This window comes from Marmota monax, unplaced genomic scaffold (assembly GCF_021218885.2).
Source record: "Marmota monax isolate L192 unplaced genomic scaffold, Marmota_monax_Labrador192_F-V1.1 WCK01_AAM20220418_F8-fsc00021, whole genome shotgun sequence".
NCBI lineage: Eukaryota > Metazoa > Chordata > Mammalia > Rodentia > Sciuridae > Marmota > Marmota monax.
In genome coordinates, this window is record NW_026695228.1 from 21,295,978 (window position 1) to 21,321,176 (window position 25,199).

The 25,199-nt window shown below is 54.9% G+C and overlaps 1 protein-coding gene across 16 annotated transcripts in view; it reads right to left on the bottom strand.

The window, feature by feature from the left end:
- The window catches only part of Myo9b (myosin IXB), a 96,077-nt gene that overhangs the window by 38,297 nt on the left and 32,581 nt on the right, over positions 1 to 25,199 (bottom strand). For all 16 annotated transcript variants that reach the window (XM_046437549.2, XM_046437559.2, XM_058576613.1 and 13 more), the window contains 6 exons: positions 11,564 to 11,658; positions 6,326 to 6,388; positions 5,761 to 5,860; positions 5,406 to 5,506; positions 3,317 to 3,446; positions 1,586 to 1,675 (listed from right to left, as the gene is read on the bottom strand). In XM_046437549.2, the coding sequence (XP_046293505.1) occupies positions 1,586 to 1,675; positions 3,317 to 3,446; positions 5,406 to 5,506; positions 5,761 to 5,860; positions 6,326 to 6,388; positions 11,564 to 11,658 (579 nt within the window). The remainder of the gene's footprint in view (positions 1 to 1,585; positions 1,676 to 3,316; positions 3,447 to 5,405; positions 5,507 to 5,760; positions 5,861 to 6,325; positions 6,389 to 11,563; positions 11,659 to 25,199) is intronic.

Genomic DNA, 25,199 nt, shown 5'->3' on the forward strand with positions numbered 1-25,199 from the left:
ACAAGAGAAACACCATGAAGAAAATACCCAGGCAGGGTGAAGGCCGAGGGAAGCAGTTATCAAGGTCTGGGGTGAAGGCCTGAGAGTCACAGGTCAGGTGTTACATGAGGATCATGCTCCAGCCCAGGGGTCAGCAAAGATTTTCTGGAGAGAGGTAACTAGTCAACAGTTTCATTTTTGGGGCCTGATGGGTTCTGCTACAATGACACAGCCCTGCTGCTAAAGCAAAAAAGCAGCATTGGTTGGTATGTGACTGAATGGGCATGGCTGTGTACCAATAAAACTTTATTTACAAAACCAGGTGGTGGGCCACCCAGGAGTCATGGCTAATCTCTGCTGGTGAGGACCAGCACACCCATCGGGCACACAGAGAGGAACCCTGGGCTCTAGTTCTGGCCTGAGGGCCACAGTAAGCTTATAAAATAGGGTCCCCTTATCTATGGTTTCAGACAGACCCACAGCTACCCATGGTCTGAAAGTATTAAGTGGAAGATTGCAGACATAAAACATTCATTAGTTTTAAACTGCATGCCGTTCTGAGCACTGAGATGGACTTTCCTGCAGTCCAACTCCATCCCACCTGGGCAGTCTTTGTCCAGGGGCCACATTGTATATGCTAACCACCTACTAGTCACTTAGTTGCTTCAGTTATCAGTCGACTATTCCAACTGTTTCAAGTAACCCTTATTTTACTCACAAATAGCCCCAAAGCACAAGAATAATGATGCTGACAATTTGGGTAGAGAAATTAAAAAAAAAAAAAAAAGTTTCTTTAGGTGAAAAGATGAATGTATGACAGGATTTGTCTTCCCTCAGTTCTGGGGATGGAACTGAGGGCCTCACATATGCTAGACAAGACCTCCACCACTGAGCCATACCCCCCAGACTCTTTTTTGGTACTGGGGATTTGACCCAAGGGTGCTTAGCTACTAAGTAACATCCCCAGCCCTTTTATTAGGTACGGAGTCTTGCTAAGGTGCTTAGGATCTTGTTAAGTTGCTGAGGCTGGCCCCAAACTCACAATCCTCCTGCCACAGCCTCCCAAGCTGCTGGCATTACAGGTGTGCATACCACACTCTGCCCAGATCTTTTAATTCTTAGACAGGATCCCTCTAAATGGCCAAGGCTGGCTTGGGACTTGATGATCCTCTGCCTTGGCCTCTCCAGTTATTAGCATCACTGGTGTGTGCCACTGTGCCCAGCACAATAAAATGTTTTGAGAAAAAAAGAGTTCACATTCACGTGATTTTTATTATAGTATAATATGCAATTATTCTGTTTTATTATTAGTTTCTACTGATTTCTTATTGTGCCTATTTATATATTAAGCTCTATCACAGGGACGTATGGGTAGGAAAAAATAGTCTACTTTCACTCTCTGTGGTTTCAGACATCCACTGGAGTCTTGGGGCTTATGAACTGAAGGTCAGGGGCAACTCCTGTGGGCTGGGCTGGCCACACTAGGGCTCACGTGGAGGCAGGGGCACTGCCAGGTTCTACTCCTGAACCACAGGAAGAGGAGGAAGTCACCCCTGCTGGCTCTTGTGTTCTGGCCTTGCACCCCCAGCACCAGAGCGGCACCCACCTCGCTGAGGCTGTAGGGCAGGATGAGCTTGTCATTGACGGTCACTGTTTTTCTTTTGGTCAGAACTTCCACCAGGATTTCTCGCTTCACCTGTTTCAAAATCAGGGAAGGAGGGAAGGACAGGGAGGTGAGGGGCCTGTTGGGCATTTCTTCACATCGCTGAGGCCCCGGAGCCCAGGAGGATGGGAGACACAGCCCCAGAGGCTGGGCTGGGAAGTGGGCCCCAGAGCCCACCCTCTGCGATCAGTGGGCTGCAGAGCATTCTCGCACACCACAGGCTGGCTGGGCCCCGTGTATGCACAGGCCTGGGTGTGACTGGGGACCACTGGCCCAGGGGTCACCTGGCAACCTGCACGCAGAGCCTGTGTCCATCCTGGGTGCAGGTGAGAGACCCAGCGCACTCCTCCCTTCCTGAGCCGGCCTGTCCACCAGGGGCAGGATCTCCCCTCATCTCCCAGTGGTTGCTCACGCACTCTTAGGAGCGCAACAGAAGATGGGGCCTGATGACCCCCTAGGAAAGGCTGCATGTCAGGGCACCCAGGCTCACGCCTGTAAGCCCAAGAGACTCAGGAGGTGAAGCGGGAGGATCGCCATCCTAGGCCAGCCTGGGCAACTTAGTGAGACTCTATCTCAAAATAAAAAAAGTAAAAAGGGCTGGGGGTGCAGCTCAGAGGTAGAGCACTTGTCTAGCATGTGTGAGGCCCCGGGTTCCATCCCCAGGACTTGGGAAAAGGAAAACGTACAGACAGGAGCGGAGGCTCTCGGCCCTGCCTGGGGTTCACGGTTTACACCTGGCCTGTGGCAATCTCCACACAGGCCATCCGGGGCTTGCAGAGCCTCCCTGACCTCCACTCACCAGATGCCAGGAGCAGTCCCCTAGTTTGGTAGTCAAAACTGTCTGCAGACCTTGTCTAGAGTCCCCCCAGGGGCAGAATCACCTATAGGTGAAAAGCAGTGGATGAGGAGATGACAGATTGGATGCAAAAATGACCTTGCTGGGGCTGGGGTTGTGGCTCAGAGTTAGAGCACTCGCCTAGTATGCACGAGGCACTGGGTTCCATCCTCAGCCCCACATAAAAGTTAAAAAAAAAAAAAAAAAAGATATTGTGTTCATCTGTAACTAAAAAATGAATATTTAAAAAATCCCCAAAAACAAAAATGACCTTGCTGATCAAACTGTGGTAGATTTTTTTTTTTTTTTGGTATTGGGGATGACCTCAGGGACACTCAACCACTGAGCCTTTTTTGTATTTTATTTAGGGACAGAGTCTCACTGAGTTGCTTAGCACCTTGCTGTTGCTGAGGTTGGCTCTGAAATAATGATCTTCCTGCCTCAGCCTCTCGAGCCACGGGGATAACAGGCGTGGACCACTAGGCCCGGCATGGTTGCTGTTTTTGAGACAGGGTCTCCTGATGCTGCCTAGACTGGCTCCAAACTCCTGGGCTCAAGCGATCCTTGTGCCTTGGCCTTCCGAGTAGCTGTGTGCCACTGAGCCCTGACAAACTATGGTTTTAAAGGAGCCTTTGGTTAAAGGGCTGAAGTGGGAGGTGGCCCTGACCAAGGAGTTCATCCGAAATGAGGAAGAGGCGCTGCAGAGGGACAAGGAGGAAGCAGGCCGATGAGCCCTGGTTTACAAAACCCTGGTGGCAGAGGAAGTTCTGGGCACATGTCCCCTGATTGAAAAGGTGGCCACTGCCCTGAGTCGAGCTGAGGGCGTGGGTCGGCAGTACCTTCAGGAGCTGGGACAGCGTGTCCAACACCTCGGGGGGCCCGACCTCCAGGCCTTCGTCGCGGCCCGTGGCTCTCTTCTTGTAAGTGACGTTGCCCAGGTACAGGATGGCTGACAGGACGGAAAAAATCCTGGGAGAGAGAAAGCGCGCACAGTGGGGCTGCCTCTACATTTGTAAGATAAGAAAAGGGGCCAGGGATGGGCTGAACTTGTAAACCCAGCAAGTTCCAATGAGAACTGAAGGAGCTTGAAGATCATCTTGTTCTCTGTGGACGCCGCCCTCTGTGTGGACGGCTCCTTGGACTTATTCTGTTTTGGTGCTGGGGATGGAACCCAAGGCCTCACGCATGCCGAGCAGTGCTCCACCCCTGACCTCTGTCCCCAGCCCCTTGACTTTTTAAAAAGGAGAGGGAGAGCTACAAAAAAACATTTTCTGGGCCGGGTTCTGGGTACAGAACCCAGGACCTTGCTCACGCTAGGCAAGCGCTCAACCACTGACCTATACCCACAGCCCTTTTTATCTTAGACCGAGTCTCACTAAGTTGCTGAGTCTGGCCTTGAACTTGCAACCCTCCTGCCTTAGCCTCCTGAGTGGCCGGGGTCACGGCGTGGGCCACTACCTGGCTAAAATGTGTTTTTTCAGTGGAGGGACACCATGCGTGAACACAAAAGCACGATTCCCACGTGGCGCCCGTGGGATCGTCACAGGTGCACAGGCCTCCGGAACCAGCAGAAGCCCAATCTCCTGAGCCACCATGGGCCTGACCTCTGATGTGCCCTGCAGAGCTGGGTCTGGCCAGCTGTCACCAAGGGCTGTTGGGGGACCTGTTGTCCCTGACCCTGTGTGTGGCTGTGGCCTGACTATTGGCACTGGGGCCGGGTGTCCCTTTGCCGCGGGGCGTCCTGTGCACTGCAGGCTGCTAGGCACATCCTGGCCTCCTCCCACCTGAGGCCAGGAGCACCCAACTCCCTTCCTTACTGCTGGGACAACCCAAAATGACTCAGACGCCAGCAAGTGTCCCTGGGGGCAGAGGGGACCCTGGGTGAGAGTGGCTCCTGTGGAGGGGCCAGAACTCTGCACACACAGCCCGTTTCTGTCCAGTCTCTGAGCCAGGAGTGGTCTGAGGCCAGGCGTGGTGGCACAGTATGTCATCCCAGCAATGAGAGTGGCTAAGGCAAGTCCAAGGCCAGCCAGGACAATCTAGAGAGGCCCTGTCTCAAAACGTAAAAATAAAAAGGGCTGAGGTACATGGAGTTCGGTGAGAGCACCCCTGGGTTCCACCCCTCGTACCACAAAAGAAACAAAATGAAACACAGGAAAGCACACACCGAGGCTCTGGCCTGCGAGGCTCAAGCGGTCAGTATCTGGCCTTCGTCAAGAGCCTGCCAACTCCTGCAGGATACCCTGGAATCTATTTACTGAATCTCCTGCTGGGGGCTTGAGGGGTCCCGGTTTCTCTGGGGTATAAGGGAGGAAGCCGTGGGACCCATGCACGTGACCACAGGGAACAAATGCGCGAGTCTGGCCGCACACACACAGCTTCTGTAGAGACGGCCGCGTGGTTTTCCAAAGTCGCTGCCCTGATCGGTGTCCTCCCAGGGGCATGTGAGCGTGTGCACAGTGGGTACTGGCTGTCCACCCGTCCACCTGGGCAGGAATGGAGAGCGCCTCAGGTGGTTGTAATTTCTTTCTTTTATGGTGCTGGAAACGGAACCAGGGGCTCGGGCAGGCGCTCTCCTGCTCCGCCCCAGCCCAGCCCTTTTCTCTTCTTTTTGAGAGGGGTCTCACTGTGCGCCCGGCTGGCCTTGACCTTCTGGGTGCAAGTGTCCCTCCTGCCGTGGCTTCCTGAGTAGCTGGGCTGCTTCTCCTGGGCCATGCTGAGCTTGTTTTTAAACAAAAGCACGACTGTTTTGACTGGCCTCCTGGGGCCAGGGCTGACTCCCTTCCTGTGCCCGCTGCCACCGCGCTGCCCTTCTCAGCCTGATTCTGTTGGGACGCTGACTGTTTTCTACTGGGCTGTGGGTCAGATCTGAGTGCAGGAGCCCGTGCGCCCCCTGCAGGCAGGACAGGCTGGCTGATGCCCACTTACTGTTTCTTAGTGGCCGGCAGGAAGCCCACCATCTCCATGGCCTGCTTGAGTCTCTCAAAGTCATGTTTCAGGTCTTCTCCATCTTCAATGTTCAAGTTATGCTGAAAAAACAAAGGCGTTGGCACCGTGGGTGTTTCCGGGCTGGCGAGGGTGGCCTGTGAGGGTGATTTTGGCGGGGACTGATGGGGCAGGGCCTAAGGCGGAGGGCGTGAATGGGCTCCTTTATGCCGCCTCCTTGGAGCCAGTCTGGAGGCCGAGGAGGGCCAAGGCAGGCGGCCTCTGGCCTCCTGGTGGCTCCTAAACAGCCCAAGGGGAACAGAGGTGACCTGTGTGGCTGAGGCTAGTGGCTGTTTACCTGGTTGAGGTAGAAATAATCTTCAGGCTGCTTAAGCTGAAATTCTTGGCGCTCTTCCTCGCTGACACCGAGTAACAAATAATAAAACACGTGGTAGTTCCTGTGGGTCAAAAGGAGGGAAAGAGTCATTTCTGCAGGCCAAGCAGAGCCACTTCACATGTCTGAGACACCACACGAGTGCATATAAACTCAAAACCCAAGTTGGTTTTATTACGACTTATAAAACCATGGGACTGGTCAAGCGAGGGCTGGGGGCTGGGCACGTGTCTTGCTCCCGTCAATCAGAGACGTTTCTGATCTAACCACATTTTGGGCAGATCCCTGAACACCTACGGTGGGTAAGGTCCTCAGAGGCACAAAAGGGAGCATGAAGCTCGAGGCCAAGGGAGTGGGCGGGGAGGAGGCGGGAGGGGAGGAGGCTGGCCGGGACACATCCTTGCTCCCAGAGGATCAGCCACACTTCCCCTCAAGTTCCCCGGACCCCAGGACACTTGCTTTGCCCTTGGCAGGGACAAAGGCAGATGTAGGGGTGCACTCAAAGGGCCCCTAAGGAATCATCCCGTACCTCTCATCCTTCTCCCGAGAGACCAGGCGAGACTTTTCAAGCAGATATTTTTCAACCACAGCTCTGTCATCGAAAGAAACAAGAAGTCACCTATTTTGGTATGATTTTAACGCTTGCTTTCTTCGCCAGTTGTTGGGTGGAACCCAGAGTGAATGAGCTGCACCCCGGCCTCAGCTTTTTTTTCTTGAAGGACTGTGTCACTCTGTACTTGGTGCTGTGGCTCCTGGCGGCTGCAGATGGCCTGCCCTCAGTGCGACACACATGAAGCCCTCTGCAGCTGCCGGTCCTGCCTTCCAACAAGGATCCATGGAAACAGGAACCTGAGCTGACCATGGCTGGACCTGGAAGCCCGACAGGCATCCTGCGAGACCTGGACCACCAAACCCACTCACTCAAGGACTACCCCAGAATGTGCACCCTGCTCCCCAATGATGAAATATTTTTCCAATTGCAAAACAAAGTTATTTGAGGATCATGACTCAATTCTACTCATTTGCTTGTGTAGACTCTAATGGAAAACGTAAACAGAAGGCAACCGATCCACGCTGACACTTTACTGATGACCGACACACAATAAGCTGCACCCATTTAGTGTGCACAATTCAATCTCCTGGGACGACCACTACCAGGATCGAGATAGCAACCATCCACTGCCCTAAAGTCTCCGCACCCCATCATCCCTCCCTGTCCCCCACCCTCAAGCAGCCACCAACTAGCTTTCTGCCACCGCAGATCAGTAAAGACACAGAATTCTACACAGGAACACTGTGTCTGGCTTCCTCTTTTTTTTTTTAATTAATTAACTTATTTTTTAAATTGTTGTAGAGGAACAGAATGCCTTTGTTTTAATTTGGTTATTTTATGTGGTACAAGAATCGAACCCAGGGCCTCACACATGTCAGGCAAGCGCTCTGCCCTGAGCCCCAGCCTGTGTCTGGCTTCTTATGTTCAGCACAATGGTCCTGAGATGCAGCCACACCGCAACATGAATACAAACTTCATTCCTTTTTCCCCATTTTTTATGGCTGAATAATATTACACTGTATGGATGAACATTTTGCTGGTGAGCATGTGTACTATTTCCAGTTTTAGGGTATTTGAGACGATTCTGCCGTGGACATGTGTGTACACTGAGTCTTCATATGGACCTACTGTGTTCCCGTTTCTCCTGGGCTAGTGCCCATGGGTGGAACTGCTTCAGGGTCCCGTGGTAATTCCATGTCCAGTTTTAAGGACTGCTAAATATTTTCTTAAGGCAGCTGTGGTGTCTTCCACTCTCTTCATAAGCCCACCAACGGTTTTCGAGTCTCCTTTTTCATTCCAGCCGTCCTAGCCGGGGTGACACGGGGGTTTTGACTTGCGTTTCCCTGAGGACTAGTGATGCTCAGCATCTTCGTGTGCTTGCTGCACGTGAACGTCTCTCCCTTGTGGTGCTGGGGATGGAACCCAGGGCTCATGCATGCTAGACAAGTGCTCCACCACTGATCTGCACCTCTAACCCAACATCTCTCTCTCTCTCTCTCTCTCTCTCTCCCCCTCCCTTTTTTTTTTTTTTTGGTACTGAGGATTGAACCCAGGATGCTTAACCACTGAGCCACATCCCTAGCCATTTTTCATATTTAGAGACCTCACTGAGTTTCTGAGGCTGGCTTTGAACTCGTGACCCTCCTGCCTCAGCCTCCCAAGCTGCTGGGATTATAGGCATGTGCCACCGCGCCTGGCCCTACATCTCTTTTGAGGAGCGTCTCCTGAGGTCTTTCTCTTACAGCTATTATTGCGCTGTAAACACAAGTCCTCTGCTGGGGGTCCGATCTGCACGTGCCTTCTCTGGACCTGAGACTGGCCTCTTCGTTTCTGTTGGTGTCTTTCTGAAGAGCAGGGCTCTCTGCTGCACGCTGGTACTCAGCCATTTATTGATCACTTCCTTTGTACCCAACAGTGAATGTTTCTTCCAAATTAAATTCTTGCAGTACTCATGGGAAGTTTGGCCATGGGGGTGCTGGAGTCGAGACAGGGTGCCTGTGCAGCCAGTCTCCAAGCTGATGCAGGCTGAGGAGCCCTTATCCAAAAGGCCTGGCACCAGAAATGTTTTGGATTTTGTTTCCAGATCCTGGAATGTTTATGTCCATTTGAGAGACATCTTGGGGACAGGGCCTGAGTCCAGACACAAAATCCACCTGGGTCTCATGTATCCCATGTGTACCTCCTGGAGGTGATTTTTACAGTCTTCTGAGTGCACCCTTGTTTTGTCTGCAACCCATTCCCATGAGGCCGGGTGTGAACTTTTCCACCTGTGGTATCGTGTTGGTGCTCAGAACTTTTGGATTTTGGAGCTTTTGGATTAGGGATGGTCACCTGTAGAAGCAGCCGTGAGTGCTTCCTGGGGATCGACTGTGCTCTAGGCATCGCCTACAGCACTCATGGGGCGGCCGAGGTGCCTGCTGATAGACGGGAGCTGAGGGTGGAGAGGCCATGCGCTGCCAGGAGCCCATGGAGGGAGGTGGCCTGGATGCTATTTCCGCACCCATCAGGGCTCCACAGGTCTGGAGGGGCAGGGTGTGGGCGGGTCCCACTGTCACTGGACGGAGCTGGGTGGTGCCTGCAGACCACCTCCTCCAAGCCTGCTGTTTTACAGGGAACACAGCTGTGCCGAGGGAGAGCAGGGTCTGGGACGGCACGGGGCCCCTGGTCTAGGGCCTCCTGCATGCTAGGCAAGAGCTCTAACACCGAGCCACATTCCTAACCCCTAATGCCTAAGTTTTGAATTGCACATCATTCTAAGTCGTGCGATGGTATCCTGCACCACTCCAGAACCCAGGAATCATTCCTCTGTTCAGTGTGTCCAGGCTGTATATGCTACCTGCCAGTTCGTAGCCATCTTGGTTATCAGATCATTTTTCACTAGATGGATGTGATTGGTTCAAGTAACTTTTTTTTTTTTTCTTTTGGTACCAGGGATTAAACCCAGAGACACTTAATCACTGAGTCACACGCCTTGCCTTCTCCTTTTTAAAAAAATTCTCTTTATTTGAGCAGGGTCTGCCTAAATTGCTTAGAGCCTTACTAAATTGCTGAGGCCAGCTTTGAACTTTGATTCTCCTGCCTCAGCCTCCTGAGTGCTGGGATTATAGACAAGGACCACCACACCTGGCTGGTCCAAGTACCTCTTACTTTCCCTGATAATGGCCCCAAAGCACAAGAGTATCGCCTCTGACAATCTGGATATGTCGGAGGACTGTGAAGTGCTTCCCTTAAGTGAAAGGTGAAAACTGACCACAGATGTGAGCTGTGGGTTGGACCCTGAACATCCCCCAGGGTCATGTGTTAAAGACCTGCTCCCAGCCAGTGGTGCCACTGGGCGTGATGGGACCTTCAGGAGATGGGCCTGGGGGGGGGGGATTTTAGGTCCCTGGAGCGGGCCCTGGAAGGGGCTGTGGAACCCTGGCCCCTTTCTTTTCCTCTTTGGCTCTGTGGCTCATGCTGGAATGGTTCTGCTTTGCTCTGACGTTTTGCTTAAGCACAGGCCCAGAGCAATGGGGGATCAGTGACGGCCTGGAACCTCCCCAACTAGGTGCCCAAACAGACCTCTTCTGAGTTGGTTACCTCAGGCATCGTGTGCAGCTGGAAGCCGACCAGGGCAGTGTGCTGGGGCAGGGCGGGGCCTGGGGCGGGGCTGGGGCTGGGCTCAGGGGCAGAGGCTCGCCTGGCACAAGCGAGGCCCTGGGTTCGACCCTCAGCACCATATAAAATAACTGAAGGTGTTGTGTCCACATACAATTAAAAAGAATTAAAAATACACGTGTGTGTCTTGGGAGAACCAGCACACGTAAGGGCCGGCAGTGTTTGAGGTTTCAGTCACCCACCGGGGGTCTCAGCATCTTTCACAGATCGGGCGGGGTGACTGCATTTGGACAAAAAGTCTTGGTGGATGTCATTGAGGATCTTGAGATCATCCTTCATGATCTGGGTGTGCCTTAAATCCAATGACAAATGACCTTATAAGAGGACAGGAAAGACACACAGACAGGCAGGGACGGGATGACGCCACTGCGAGCCCACGAGAGCTGGAGGCGCCAGAGGCTCCCTGAGGAGGCGGTGGCCAGGAAGGACCCTTGGAGCTTCCCAAAGGAGTCTGGTGACACCTGACACAGACTCGTGGCTTCCAGGGCTGCGACAGAGTCGGTCCCCGTTCTTCTAACTTTCCCGAGGTGCTGGAACCTGGAGCCCCCACATGCGAGGCAAGTGCTCTGAGCCACCCTGGGCCCCCAGGACGTGTATTTTAATAAGAAACCATGGGGTGGGAAGGGGTTCATCGTGGAGGACAAGTGAAGGCTGAAGGGCGGGCGGCTGGCTGCAGGGGTCTCTGATCACCTGGGGCACAGATGCCCACGGCAGCAGCTGAAGGAACCACTGAGTGGCTTTTGGGGGCTGAGGCACCGGAGAATCACCGGGCCCGGGGGGCCAAAGCAGACCCTGACGTCACCCTCCCTACTGCCACCTGAGCCTGGGCAGTGGGAAAAGGGCAGACGCTAGGCTGGAGGATCCAAGAGAACAGCAGTTGCATTCAGGCCCCGCGTGGACCGTCTGGGAAACAGCTGCTGGCCAGGCTTAGGCAGAAGAACACACTGAGGGCCTTGACCAACCCCACTGCCTCGCAGACCTTCCCGCCAGCACTGCAGCTGTGGGAAGGTCCCCGTGAGGAGCCAGCAGAGGGCCCTGCTGGGTGCTGTCCACGGGTCACCATGCACTTCCTCTACCCCCGGCCACATTCACCCATCTACCCACCCTTCGCCTGCCACCCACCAACCTGTCCCTATATCCACTCAGGAACCCCACCTCCCTTCAGCACTCCCCTGGACAACCGCCTCACCTGCTATGAGCGTCACATCTCAAGGAGCACATGCTCAGCAAATGTCAAGGCCACATCCATTTGGCCTGTGACACGCCTACACCAAGACCAGGAAGCAGGCTGGCCGTCCTCACCGGGGTTGGCAATGCCTCACACCAGCGCCTCCAGCTCAGCACACCTGCTCCCGCAGACCCCCGCCCTCACCCCGTTTCCTACCTCGACCTGCTGTGAGGACCTCACAAGGCCTCAGGAGCACACCCGCAGTGGCTGAGCTGTAGGTTGGACCCTGAACATTCCCCAGGGTCCACGCATCTGCTTCCCCGCATGAGGCAAAAACCTGCCCCGTCCACCCCTGGCTCCCCCCCACCCCCGGCGGGGAGGGGACTCACCCTCTCACAATGCCGCTCTCCAGGTAGTTGACTTGGATGAATTTCCCGAAGCGGCTGGAGTTGTTGTTGTGGGCTGTCTTGGCGTTCCCGAAGGCCTGTGCAGGGAACAGAGGCAGGGCTCAGACCCCAGGTGAGGCTCCCACGGGCCTCAGCCCAGGGCTCCCTCTGGCACCGAGTTTGTGTCCGCAGAGCCATCTGCAAGTCACCACCCACAGGACCAGGAGAACTGGCCATCACAGCAGTGGGCAGCTGAAGTGCGCCGGTCTCTGCGGCTGGGCCGTGTGGGGTGCTAGGTGCTCAGGCTCTGGCAGTTAGAAGGCCAGCTGTCGGGCTGGGGCGGCTCTGAGGTAGCGCGTGCCGAGTGTGGCCAGCCCTGGGTCCAGCCCCGCCACAGCAAACCAACAGAAAAGTCAGTTTCGGAACTTCTTCAGTTACAGTCACCCGCCCCCATGTCCAAGGAGACTGGTTCCAGGAACATCCCAGATATGGACACCCCGGGATGCTCAAGTCTCCTCACGAGGGACACAGAGAGCGCTCGGGACCTCCTACGTCTCCCGTGTTTCAGTCTCCTCTGGGTGACGCGCCATCCCTAACACATGTAATGCTCCGGAAACTGCTGCTACCTGAGCTGCTTAGGAACACTGTTGAGGAAGTCTGAGTGTGACAGAATGCCATTCTGCGTCCCCTGAGGGTATTTTCAACTCAAGGTTGGCTGAATCTGCGGACGTGGAAGCCACGGGTACAGAGGACCCCTGGACCACTATGCATAGGGTGCACTTTGGGGTCCGTGAGGCCAGGTGCTGACAGCTCCTGGCCAGGCCTGCGGGGGTCTCCATGGGCACCATGCACTCCAGATGCAGCTGGGGCCGTGACAGCATCTGATCTGCGACGAGGACATACTGTTGGGGCTCTCCAGAAGGTCCTGCCAGCCTCTGGGCCCATCTGGGCTCAGGCTGTGCTGGGCAGCAGGCAAGGAGCAGGCAGGCCCAGCTCGGAAGAGCCAGGAGTCCGGGAGGAAGGCACTGGGGAGTTCTTAAATTGGGAGTACAAGCAGCGCACCAGCTCGCCCTTCAGAAGCGGGCGCAGAGGCGTGTCCAGTGGCACTCAGCGCGTTCACAGCCTGTGCAGCACCTCTATCTGGTTCCAGAACGTTTTCATCCCCCAAAAGGAAGCCTTGTCCCTTAGTCACTCCCGCCCCAGCCCCTGGCGGCTCCCGATCTGCCTTTGGGATCTGCCTCTGGATTCGCCGGTCCGGGACACTGCCCATGGGCTGCATCCTGTGCTCGGAGGCCTGGTGTGCCCAGCTGCCGTCACTCGGCACCGTGTTCTTGAGGCTCGGTGGCAAGAGTCAGTGCCCCACTCCTGTGTCACAGCACAACAGTCCCGACCTGTCCCGAGGAGCCCGCAGGTAGGGAAGGTGTGTGCCGCTCCGGGGCTACCACCACCCAGATTAAGTCAGAACACCCCCTCGACGCCCAGGTGCCCAGGAACTGCTCCCAACCGCGAAGCCGCTGACCCAGAGGGTTGAAAGAGAGAGGGGAGGACAGTCTTGGCAGATTGTGGGGCAGGAAAGGTGCCCAGGGCAGGAAGGGAGAGGCCGAGGGAGGTGGGGGCCATGGGGCCTGGCAGAAGAGGGGCAAGGAGACCGAGCTGGTCCCATAATCTGGCCCCAGTGGCGGGGGAAGAGGAGACAGGAGGAGGTGACACTGAGGTCTCACACAGAAAGGGAAGTCTGGTGGCAGAGAGAAATCTGCTGGGCTGACAGCGCTCCTGTTTGAGAAGGCCGCGCTGTGCAGGAAGCCAGGTCGCAGGGGAGTAGGTGGCAAGGCCACTGCCAAGATCCCCCTCTGATGGGGGCAGAGGTGGGCAGTGGAGAAAGAAGGCTGAGGGGAGGGGGCTAGGCACGCAGGGTCACACTGAAGACACTCCCTCTTTGCTGGGGAGTGAACCCAGGGCGCTCCACCGCTGAGCCGTACCCTCAGCCCTTTTCACATTTTGAAACAGGTTCTTGCTAAGCTGTCCAGGCTGGCCTTGAACTTGCGATTCCAGCCTCAGCTTCTTGAGTCAGTGGGAAGAACTGAAAGTTTCTGAGTCTGATGTGATGCTACATGTGGAAAATTCCACATCATGAAACTTCTGCTTCACGAACAACAAATATTTATACACACACACACGCATGCACACTCCCATGTATATATACACACACAGTGTTTAGTTTTATTTTCTGAGATGGGTCCACTTATGTTACCCAGGCTGGTCTCAAACTCTCGGGCTTCAGTAGTCCTCCGGCCTTGGCCTCCCTAGAAGCTGTGACAAGTGTGTGTATCACTCTGGCAAAAAACTAGTCAGAGTGTATGAAATCACCCTCAGGCCACGTGCATGGGGTGCATCTGGCACATCAGTGAATGCCATATTTAGACTGGGTCCCACCCTGAGAGATCTCAGTATATAATGCAAATACTCTCCCATCTAAAAAGATCCAAATTCCAAAACAATTCTGGACCCAAGTGTTTTAGATAAAGGACATTCAACTGGCATTAGGGGGCTCCAGGAGGAGATAGGCCATGAGGTTGCCACTGTCATGAGTGAGACTAGGGCCCTGGTAAGAGACGATCATGTCAGGTGCGGGGCACACACCTGAAACCCAGCAACTTGGGAGGCTGAGGCAGGAGGATTGCAAGCTCGAAGCCAGTGAAACCCTGTGGTAAGGACCCTTGGGGTCCACCCCAGCTCAGGACATTTCTAGCACAGGGAAAAGGAGACAACAGGGAACTCCCTCACGCCTCCCACCAGGTAAGGACGCAGACAGAGACATCTTCTGTGAACCAGGAAGTGGGCCTTCCTAGACGCCAGATCTGTGGGTGCCCTCACCTTGCCCTTCTCACTCTGAAACTGGAGAAATGCATCCCATGGGCCGCCTGGTAGGTGGTAGTTTGCTACAGGTCTGTCACTGGTATGGTCTAAAGGTCCCCCCAAAATTCATGCTGAGCCAGGCGCAGTGGCCTGCGTCTGTTATCTCAGGGGCTTGGGAGGCTAGGGCAGGAGGATTGTGAGTTCAAAGCCAGCCTCAGCAACTTAGCGAGGCCCTAAGCAACTCAGGGAGACCCTGACTCTAAATAAAATATATAAACAGGGCTGGGGGTGTGGCTCAGTGGTCAGGCCCCTGGGTTCAATCGCCGGTCCCCAAACACTAAACAACACTCAGATGAAATGTAACTTGCCTTGAGAGGCGTCAGAGGTGGGATCAGGCAGGAACTTTGGGAGGTGACTGAGATTAGATGAGGCCATGAGGATGGGTCTTCATGATGGCTTTATAAGAGGGGGTACCCTAAACTAGCAGCTTGCTGTCTTGCCATATGATGCTCTGGGCTACCTTGGGACTCTGCCCAGAATCCTCACCAGCAAGAAGGCTTTCACCAGATGCAGCCCCTTGACCTTAGTAAACTCTTATTCTTTATAAAGTTCTCAATCTTTGGTATTTAGTTATAGCCACGGAAAATGGACTAAGACAATCAATGACAGGAGTTTGTGGGGCAGCCCGAAGGGAGAATTCCATAGGAAAGCATCTATTAGTGGAAGGCCCAGAGACTGGCTCAGTGTGAGGCCTGGACGAGCTTGAAGCCAGATAAAGGTCACACCTGGGCCCACGTGCCGTGGGTAAATTCCTCCACATTCTGGCTGATCACTTGTGGGAAAGGCACAGAAGGGACACGGGCTGTGGGGCGACAGCAGAGTCGAGATGCCAAGTGGGAAGTGATAAGGAGAAGGCCCCAGGGGCACGACCTGGCCTCCTAAGTGACAGGTCCATTCAGCGAGGGCAGCGGCTTGGTGCCTGGGGAGGGCCTGCAGGGGCCTTGTACACGGCTGATACAGATGGGCACCTGGGCTCTCACTGAGGGTCCCACACATGCTGTGCCCAAGTGTGGAGGGCCCTAAGGTGACAAAGCTGCGTCCCCAGGCTTAACCTCCGTCCTCCCCAGGGTTGGCCCAGGCGTCCCTGGGCACTGTTCCCATTTCCTCAGGCTCCACCGACCGCAGGTCAGGCCTGGAACTCAGGCAGGAGAGGTGCCTTAGCCTGGGGCCAGGCCAGGCCCTCCCCACCCTGTGGGGGACCCAGCAATGTCCTGCCTTGTGTTGAGACTTGGGGAAGCATCCTGTGCCCAGGCTCCCAGTCAGCCTCACCCGAGAGGTCTATGAAGTCCACCCAAGGGAACCCAGGGAAGTGGCCCAAGAAGCCCGCTAAGCGCCCTAACTACAGGCTGGAGGCCTGTCCTTGTGCGGCGCTCTGTCATTGGTGGTGGGGCGTCCAAGGTAGGAGAGAGTCAGCCTCTGGGCTGAGGCTCCCCTGGTGCCTGGACACCCTGGAGTCAGTCACAGGGCTCACTTCCACCCCCCAGGACAAGCCCCTGTGGCATTTTCTAAATGACAGCCAGGCCTGGTCTGGGGACAGACAAGTGGGAATGCCTGCGGGGGGGGGGGGGGGGGGGGGTTGGAGATGCCCTCCCCACCGCCAAGGCCACTGGGGGGCTGGCCTTCTGGTTCTGCGATTACCGATTACCGTGCAGGCTGAGGCTGCTCCCGCGCCTGGTGACCTCATGCGTCTGGTATGCGGTCTCACACACTGTGACTTTTCAAAGCTGTCTAAAAATATCCGGCTGGTGCTATTATACATCCGAGGAGGAAATGCTGGCCCGGCTGGTGCCTGCTCGCTGCCAGGGGTGCTATTGTACGGAGCTCCGGGCAGCCAGGGGCACATGGGCTCAAGGCACGGGAGGCTGGCTGCTGGACAGGGACCATGTGGGGTTGAGGGTGGGCAGGAGGAGGAAGTGGCCCCCGGGTGTCAGCAATAATGTGATGCAATCTGGCACAGGGACTGGAAAGGCCATATGCTAATGCCATTGTCCCCCAGGCCAGAAGCCCCACTGGCCCCGCAAGATGCAGATGGAGAAGGCCTCTGCTTTCCCAGAAAGCACTTCTCGCTCCTGTATGATGTGGAAGACACGACGCCAGCCCCACGCTTTAGAGAAACGTACCCACGGGAAACGCAGGCAGCAGGCCCAGGGCACTGCACCCTGCCTCAATGGCGCACCCTCCAAACAGCCAGGAAATGAAACAGCGGTGAGCGAATAAAGAAAACGTGGTCCACAAGATTCCTGGGAAAGCTGGGAATGGAACCACCATTTGACCCAGCTATTGCCCTTCTCAGACTATTCCCTGAAGACCTTAAAAGAGCGTACTATAGGGATATGCTACATCGATGTTCATAGCAGCACAATTCACAATAGCTAGACTGTGGAACCAACTTAGATGCCCTTCAATAGACGAATGGATTAAAAAATGTGGCATTTATACACAATGGAGTATTACTCAGCACTAAAAAATGACAAAAGCATGGCATTTGCAGGGAAATGGATGGCATTAGAGCAGATTATGCTAAGTGAAGCTAGACAATCCCTAAAAAACAAATGCCAAATGTCTTCTTTGATATAAGGAGAGCAACTAAACACAGAGCAGGGATGAAGAGCATGAGAAAAAGATTAACATTAAACAGGGATGAGAGGTGGGAGGGTAAGGGAGAGAGAAGGGAAATTGCATGGAAATGGAAGGAGACCCTCACTGTTATACAAAATTACATATAAGAGGAAGTGAGGAGAAAGGGAAAAAAAAATCAAGGGAGAGAAACGAATTACAGTAGATGGGGTAGAGAGAGAAGATGGGAGGGGAGGGGAGGGGAGGGGGGATAGTAGAGGATAGGAAAGGCAGCAGAATACAACAGTCACTAGTATGGCAATATGTAAAAACGTGGATGTGTAACCGATGTGATTGTGTAATCTGTATACAGGGTAAAAATGGGAGTTCATAACCCACTTGAGTCAAATGTATGAAATATGATATGTCAAGAGCTTTTTAATGTTTTGAACAACTAATAATAAAAAAAAATTAAAAAAAAAAAAAAAAAAGAAAACGTGGTCCACACAACCACAGAACACTACTCAGCCTCAAAAAAGAGGTTCTGTCACACACGGCACCGTGGCTGAACCTGCTGGACGTTATGCTAAGTGAAATAAGCCAGACAAGAAAGACAAGCATCTCACCGTCTCCCTCGCGGAAGCCAAGAGCAGAGAGTGGAACGGTGTGGCCAGGCTGGGGGCGTGCTGGGAGGTGCAGGTCAGAGGGCACGAGACTTTAGTTCCTCAGGGGGAGCAAGTTCACGAGGCCTATTACACAACATGGCGACTACAGCTAATAACCATGGATTCTGAGAATGGCGAAGAGAGTAGGTTTTAAGCGTTCTTATGTAAAAAACGCTAAGTACGTGAGCTAATGCACATGCTAATTAGTTCAACATACCCGTGCAGCACAACGTACGTGTTTCAAAACATGCTGTACACCACAAATACAGACTTGGTGTGTGTTGGTTCTGGAGCAGGAACCAGGGCCTCACGTGCCAGATCAGCTCTCCACCACTGAGCTACACTCCCAGACCTTTTTGTTTTGAGACAGGATCTTACTCAATTCCCGAGGCTGGCCTTGCATGTGTGATCCTCTTGCCTCAGCCTCCCCAGTAGCTGGGATTACAGATGTTTGCCACTGCACCTGGCTGCAGTGTGTCTGGAATGGGAGTTATTCAATCACACTTGTCAAAGTACAGTAAGGAAAACTATCCAGGATCACTACAATACGTACAGAGACCCTACAATGGGGTCCTGCAGTGGGGAACAGAGATGGGCTCTGCGACAAATATAGCACCAGAAATTGAAACTGACGGCTGCGGGGCAGTGGGTGAAAATCACTAAGAGGAACCCTCAGGGCTGCGGGGATCCTGGCTGAACCGACCTAGCAGGATTCTATCTGAAGACAGGCCGGGCAGTCGGACATGAGCTGGGGATGGCGGAGATGGAGGAATCAGACACAGAGGTGAGCAGATGTGCCGAGTGAGTGGGGAGGGGGAGATTCTTGCTAAACTGACTTGGCAGGGCTCCTGCTAAGACTGGATTCTACAAGGAAATATCAATGTTCCCCACCTAGATGGGGCTGTATCTCCACACACCCACTGTAAGCTGAAAATGTCACTGAGTCAAGTGTGCACCGAGTCTACCTCACCTCCGAGCCCGGGCTCAGCCACGCAGCGCGCCTGCCTGTGTTCCCCCAGGGCCGCAGGGCTGGCAGCAGACAGAGAGCTGGACTGCAAATGGCTAGCCCAGGAAAAGAGCCGATTCTCAATTCCAAGTAGCCTCTACTGAGTGTCACTGTCTCTGTGCCATTACAGAGCTGAACCGTCGTTGAGTCAGGGGCCATCTGTATACAGAAGGTCTGGGGGAAGGTTTAGGAGAAGGTTTAGATTTAGGTTTGGCTCACCAAAGAACCTTTGGCAGGAAACACCCAGGGCTGAATGCCCTACTTGGGCTCGAATTCTAGAAAGCACTTTTCTTTTCTTCCCTCCCCACTGCTGGGGAGAACCCAGGGTCTCACACATGCTAGGCAGGGGCTCCGCCATGAGCCACACCCCTCCTCCTCGAAGACGCCTTTCTCTATCTGAAAGGCTGGCTCTCCCTCACATGGAATGCACGTGACACTTCAGGGAATGCAGTGACCATGCAATGTGGCGATTATCAGCCCACTCGAGGCACATGCAGTGGGTTCGAGACTCTCTTATACTCACGTTTCCTCTAAAACACCGACTGGCCACCCCCATTTAAAAGGGGGAAACTGAGGCAGCAAGCGGTCAGCCCAAACCCCCAAAGTCTGAGAGCAAGAGGCTGACATGGTCTTGGGTCCTCTCTCCTAGCCCATGTCTTGCCTATTGACCCCAGAACACTCTCAGGCTGTGTCCCCTCACAGTCCCAGCTGCGTACTGGTCTTCAGTAACTGGACCAAGCCCTCAGCTGCTGGCCTGCTTTCCTGGACACACCTGGGTGCACCCACCTGCAGCCACACCTGTCCAGGTGGACAAGTGGGGACCTCTCATCCAGACAGCAGGGGCCAGGCAGGCAGGCTTCTACACCTCTCTGAATTCACAGCTGGCCCCTCCCACATTCCCGAAGAAAACCGACCAGGATTCACATGGGCTAAGTCCAGCAAGCAGCGCTCGGCCTCTGGTTTCAGAACCCTGAGAGCCTGTGGAAGGAGCCACTGAGGCACACTGTTCACTTGCTAGTCTCTTGTGCAGACAGGCAAACCCCAAGCTGGGTCTCCCCATGCCCGCCCCAGAGAGTGAGCCTGGAGTGGGATAACTGTCACCCTCAGACTGACCTGTGGCCATCAATTCTGTGACAAAGTTCTAGGATTCTTGTGTTTCATTGCGTCCAGAGTGTTCTATGGGGTAGCACAGAGTAAACTTCAGTCTCAGGGACCTCAGTGTCCACATTCTGAGGGCACAGGAAGAGTAACCTCTCATTCACTCCCTGCTGTGGTTGGGCTCGGGATCTTCAATGTCTCCGAAAGGCCGAGTTAAAGGCCTGGTCTGCAGCGTGGCACAACTAGAAGGTGGTGGGACCTTTAAGAGTGGCTCTGGTGGGAGGTCCCTTGAAAGGGACTGTGGGACCCCAGTCCTCCCTCTCTCCTTTGCCTCCTGGCCTCAAGGTGGGTGGCGCTGCTCCACTGCGTTCTCCGGCCATGTGCCATCTCCCCAGGCACAAAAGCACCGGGCCAACGGGTGATGGAGACGCTGAAACTCTGAGCCAAACAGACCTCTGTTCCGTGGGAGGGGGTCACCTCAGGGTTTGCTGGTGACAGCTGACTGGCCTGTTTACCCACTCACTCGTCAATTTTTTCACCTGTGCTGTGTGCTGGGCACCAGCGAGCCTGGCCCGTCCCTCTCAGCCAGAGTCTGGGTCACCACCTCCAGGAGCCTCCGCAGGCCTCGATGCCGCACTTCCCTGTGGCCGCCTCTCGGTGAACCTGCCCGTCCAGCCCACAGCCAAGCTCCCCTACGTCCTGACACCTGATCAGGGCAGGCACCCGATGGAGAACCTCAGGAACGGCCTCAGTCTGTCAAAACCAAGCCATGATGGAGCCGCCAGGAAGGGCCAGGTGTCCCCACGTGTTGGCCCACGTGTCCCCCCTTCCAGCAGGAGAGGGATGGAGAGCTCTGGGCCCCAGCAAGGTGGCCCCAGCACTTGATATCCACATGACTTTTTTTCCAGGTCACCTCCCAGTTCTGGCAGTTTCTCTTCAGAGCCGAGGTTTGGCTCTGCTGCCCAGGAGTCCCCAGCTCCTGCTTCAAGCGACTCTCCTGACTCTGCCTCCTAGAGCAGCTGGGCACCTGCGTGCACCACACCAGCTCCTGCCCACAACCTCCTGCCTGAAGCTGCCTGGTCCTCACACCCAGCAGAGAGAAAGGCCTGGCTGAGCTTCAGACCTGAGCACGCGGCAGCTGTGCCCAGGAGGCCCTCGAGGTGTCTTTGTCCCGAGGTTGTGCTGGACACAGGAGCCCATGGGCTGCGTCCCGCCCCGGTGGCCCAGGAGCCAGGAGGCTTGTTCTGCTGGGTTGGCTCAGAGTGGAGCTGGGGCTTCACCCTGGGAAACGCCAGGGAACGACCCTCAGGCCCCCTTGGCTCTTGGCCTGTATCTGTATCGGCAGGGTGCCCGTTTGTGAAGTCCCGAAGGCTTGGGGACAGCAGGAGTTCTGAGGCTAATGCCAGTCACCTGTATCCATCTGGGAAAATCAGTCCACGGCCTTGGGTTTCCTAGGAGATGGGGGAAGACGTGAGACGAGGGTCTTGGAGAATCCCTGCCGACAAACAGCCAGAGGCTGCCTAAGACGGGGCCGCGAAGGGCTTCCCAGCACCAGAAGGCGGAGGCCGGGGGATCGCAAGTTTCAAGCCAGCCTCGGCAACTGAGCAAGACTCTGTCTCAAAATAGAAATTAAAAAAGGGCTGCGATGTGGCCCAGTGATTAAGCACCCCTGGGTTCAATTCCCGGGACTGCAACGAAAGAAGATGGGAACGAGTTCCGAGAAAAGCACTCCTAGGCCATCTCACCACTGTGGAACAAGGTCTTAGGGAACATCCGGGTGTACAGGCCCCGGGTGGCGCGGCCCACTGCACAGCGAGGTCTCCCGTTCCATCTACGCTGCTACCGATGACAGGAGTCCCCTTTTTAATGGCACAATAGCAGGCGCCGTGTCTCCTCTGGGTACTCCCTTTATCCATCCATCAGCTGCTGGACGCTTGGGCTGCTTCTGCTGCCTGGCTGTTGTGACGGGTACCGCAGGGACGCTCCCGACAGTCCCCTGACACACTGCTCTGTTCCTTCTGATACACACCAGCAGTGGGAGTTCCTTTTATTTTCTTGGTACCAGGGATGGAACCGGGGGAGCTTAGCCACTGAGCCACATCCCAGCCCTTTTTGGTATTTAATTTAGAGACAGGGTCCCGCTGAAGTGCTTAGGGCCTTGCTAGGTTACTGAGGTTGGCTTTGTACTTGAGATCCTCCCGTCTCAGCCTCCCGAGCTTACAGGTGTGTGCCACTGCGCTCGCCTAGGTAGCTCCTTTTCTAACTTTTTGAGGACTCTCCATACTCCCGCCACCCTGTCCCAAGTGTCCTCCACGGGGCCACCCCCGTGTGCGAACACACTGCCTGTGGCTGCTTCCTTACTCACTGGTAGAACACAGTGAAAATGTGGTCATATGCTGTGTGATGACGTTTCAGTCAATGACAGGCCACATATATGACAGTGGTCTCGGGTGCCTTTAATGGAGCTGAAAAGTTCCTCCAGCCTAGTGACATCACAGCTGTTACAATGTCCTCATGTGTGTGGGGACACTGGCGTAAACACACCTAGTGCTCTTCTCGTCATGTGAAGGTACAGCTGCTCACACAATGAGGGACAGCGCCTCCTGCCCCGTGACGGCCAGTGACTGTGTCCCTGACTCACGTGGTGACCCTGCTGACTTGACTGCTTTTCAGCGTGTGCTCGCCTCACCTATAAACACGGTCACTGGGAGCAGCGTGCTGTCAGACCTGCAGCTGCCTCACTGGTCTCGGTGGCCTGCATCTCCGCAGGATGTCACTGGTCTCTGGATTCACTCTGCGTTTGGCTCCTCAAGGCCCCTGAAACAACAGGCTGCACCACCTACCTGTGCCGCTGGCCTCGTGTGCACAAGGCTATGTCACCCAGGTGTGTGCAGCGCACTCTAGGACGCCGACCGGAGGACCAAGCCGCCTAGCACAGATCCTCAGAACCTACTGCCTCCTGTGGGACGCAGGACTGTGCTGTGACACGTGAAAATGATATGACATCACACCCTCAGCAGCCATCGACTGGCGTTTCATTGGCACACAGAGGATGCAGGCTACCCTGGGGCTACAAGAGGGGAGGAGAGTCTTCGTGACCAAGACCGGGTGGCCGGGCAGCTGAAAATACTGACCACCTGGCCTTTTATGAGAATGTGCCAGCCGCTGCTCTGGAAGTTCAGTTAAATGGTCCCTCCTCCGAGGCCAGGGGAGGGCTCTGACCCTCAGACATGGCTATGTCACGCTGGGTAGGCAGGACAGGTGGAGTTGTCTCCTGAGGCATGGCAGGGACACAGAGAAGCAGGCCAGGAAGCACAGTGGGCAGGACAGGCCCACAGACTCCTAGGCCAAGGGAGGGCCAGGCAAGGAGAAGGGGAGACGCAGCCCAGCCCACTCCCTGGGACTGGGAGCAGGGGAGACGCAGGCCAGGCCGCTGGGCTGTAGGGAGGGAGGAAGTGGGAACCAGGCCCACGGGCTTTAGCTGACGCACGGCTTTCAGCAGAGCTGCTGTGGAGCGTGGGGGTGGAGGCACAAGGAGCTGACGTGGTGGTGGTAATGGAGGTGAGAGGCGGCAGCAGCCCTGGGGAGGTGGGACGAGGGACAGCCCCCGGCAGCCCTCTTGTGTGCAGGTGGCAGGTGCAGGCTCAGGCCGTCTGCGGATGCAGAGGCAGGAAGTGGAGGACTCACCCCAACCTCACGGCCCTGCCTTGCAGAGGAGGAAGTGGAGGCTCGGTAGGACCTGGCTCATAACCAGCTCAGCTCCCACAGGGCTCTCTCCTCTTCCTGTTGCCCAAGGGGCTTGGGGCATCCTGCAGGTTCACAAAAGCCAGTCCTTCAGTCCCCAGAAGCCCAGATGAACCGAGGATGGCTGTCAGGGGTGCAGAGGGCTGGGTGACAATGGGACCTGCAGCCCCCTTGCCTCAGCGCCCTCGAGCCCAAGAGGCACCACCACTTGCAGGATGGAAATGGCAAACACTGAAAATGCGACAGCAACTCCCAGAGCCAAGGACAAGTCCCTTTAAGATAGACTGATTCCTCCCAAGGGCCTCAGGAGTGCTGGAGTTGGGGGGCAGAACCCTAAAACAACAAAACCCCCAAGTACAAAACAAGTTACCAAGACTTTTCTTATGTCACCAAAGTTTGGTTTAAGTTATCACCAAACCACACGCTAGATCACAGGAAGAGTCAAGAACAAACCAAGCTTCGATGGGGAGGGTCCTGCTTGAGGAATTTGTCAAGTTTCCTGAGGCTTATCTTACGCCCAGGCCTGAACCATTCTCTTTGGAGTTACTCTCTCGGGCACCTCCCCCTCGGTTTGATCCCTTGTGGATCAGACCCAGAGCCTCCTGCAAGCTGGCAAATGCTCAACCACTGAGCCACACCCCCAGTCCCGGGAATCTAAATTCTTAAAAAAGAACCCGGGGATTCCTGATCGCCAGAGGGTGAGGAACTTGCTCTGGGGCTGATGGTGTATTAGGAAGACAAGGAGGCTCTGGGAAGGAGTAAAGTAAGACCAGGTCAACTGCCATTCCCTCCCGTTTCCTTAAGCGTCACACTTGGGACATGGTGAAGGGACAGTCAAGCGCAGGGTGGGACACCGAGCTGTGTTCTTCACAGAGATAGCCCCACCTGACAACGGCTATGCTTTGTGGCTTCATGGTGCTTTGTGACAGACCCGTGTGACCATGCTGCTTTTCATGCTTAGTGTTCAAGAAATTACGCGGGATTATTTAATGCTTTAGTGGGCCAAGGGACGCTTCCGGCTCGGCCAGGAGGTGTGGCAGATGCTGATTTAGATCTTACATGCCCCCAAAGGCCCTTGTGTCAGAGACTTGTTCCAGTGAGGTGCTCTTTGGAGATGGAACCTTTAGGAGATGGGGCCTGGCGGGAGGTCTCTGGGTCACCTGGGGCAAGACATTTGAATGGGACTGAGGACCCTAGATCTTTCCTTCTTCTCTCACTTCTTGGACTGCCCTGCCACACACCTCCTCCATGATACATGGCCTAAAGGCAGCAAGGCCAACTGATCACGAACTAGAACCGCCAACACTGTGAGCCCAAACAAACCTTTTCTCTTTATATTCTGATTATCTCAGGTATTTGTCACAGTGACAGAAAGCTGACTGATAAAATAGGTGGTGTATTAAATGCATTTTCTTTTTTTTTAAAAAAAATTTTTTAGTTATAGGTGGGCACAATATCTTTGTTTATATTTATGTGGTGCTGAGGATCGAACCCAGTGCCTCACGCATGCTAGGTGAGCACTCTCCCTCTGAGCCACCACCCCAGCCCTGCATTTTCAACTTATAATACTTTCAACCCACGAGGGTTTCCCAGGATGTAACCGCATGGTGAGCTGAGGTACACCTGTATTCGCTGTATTCTGACTGCTTTCCTG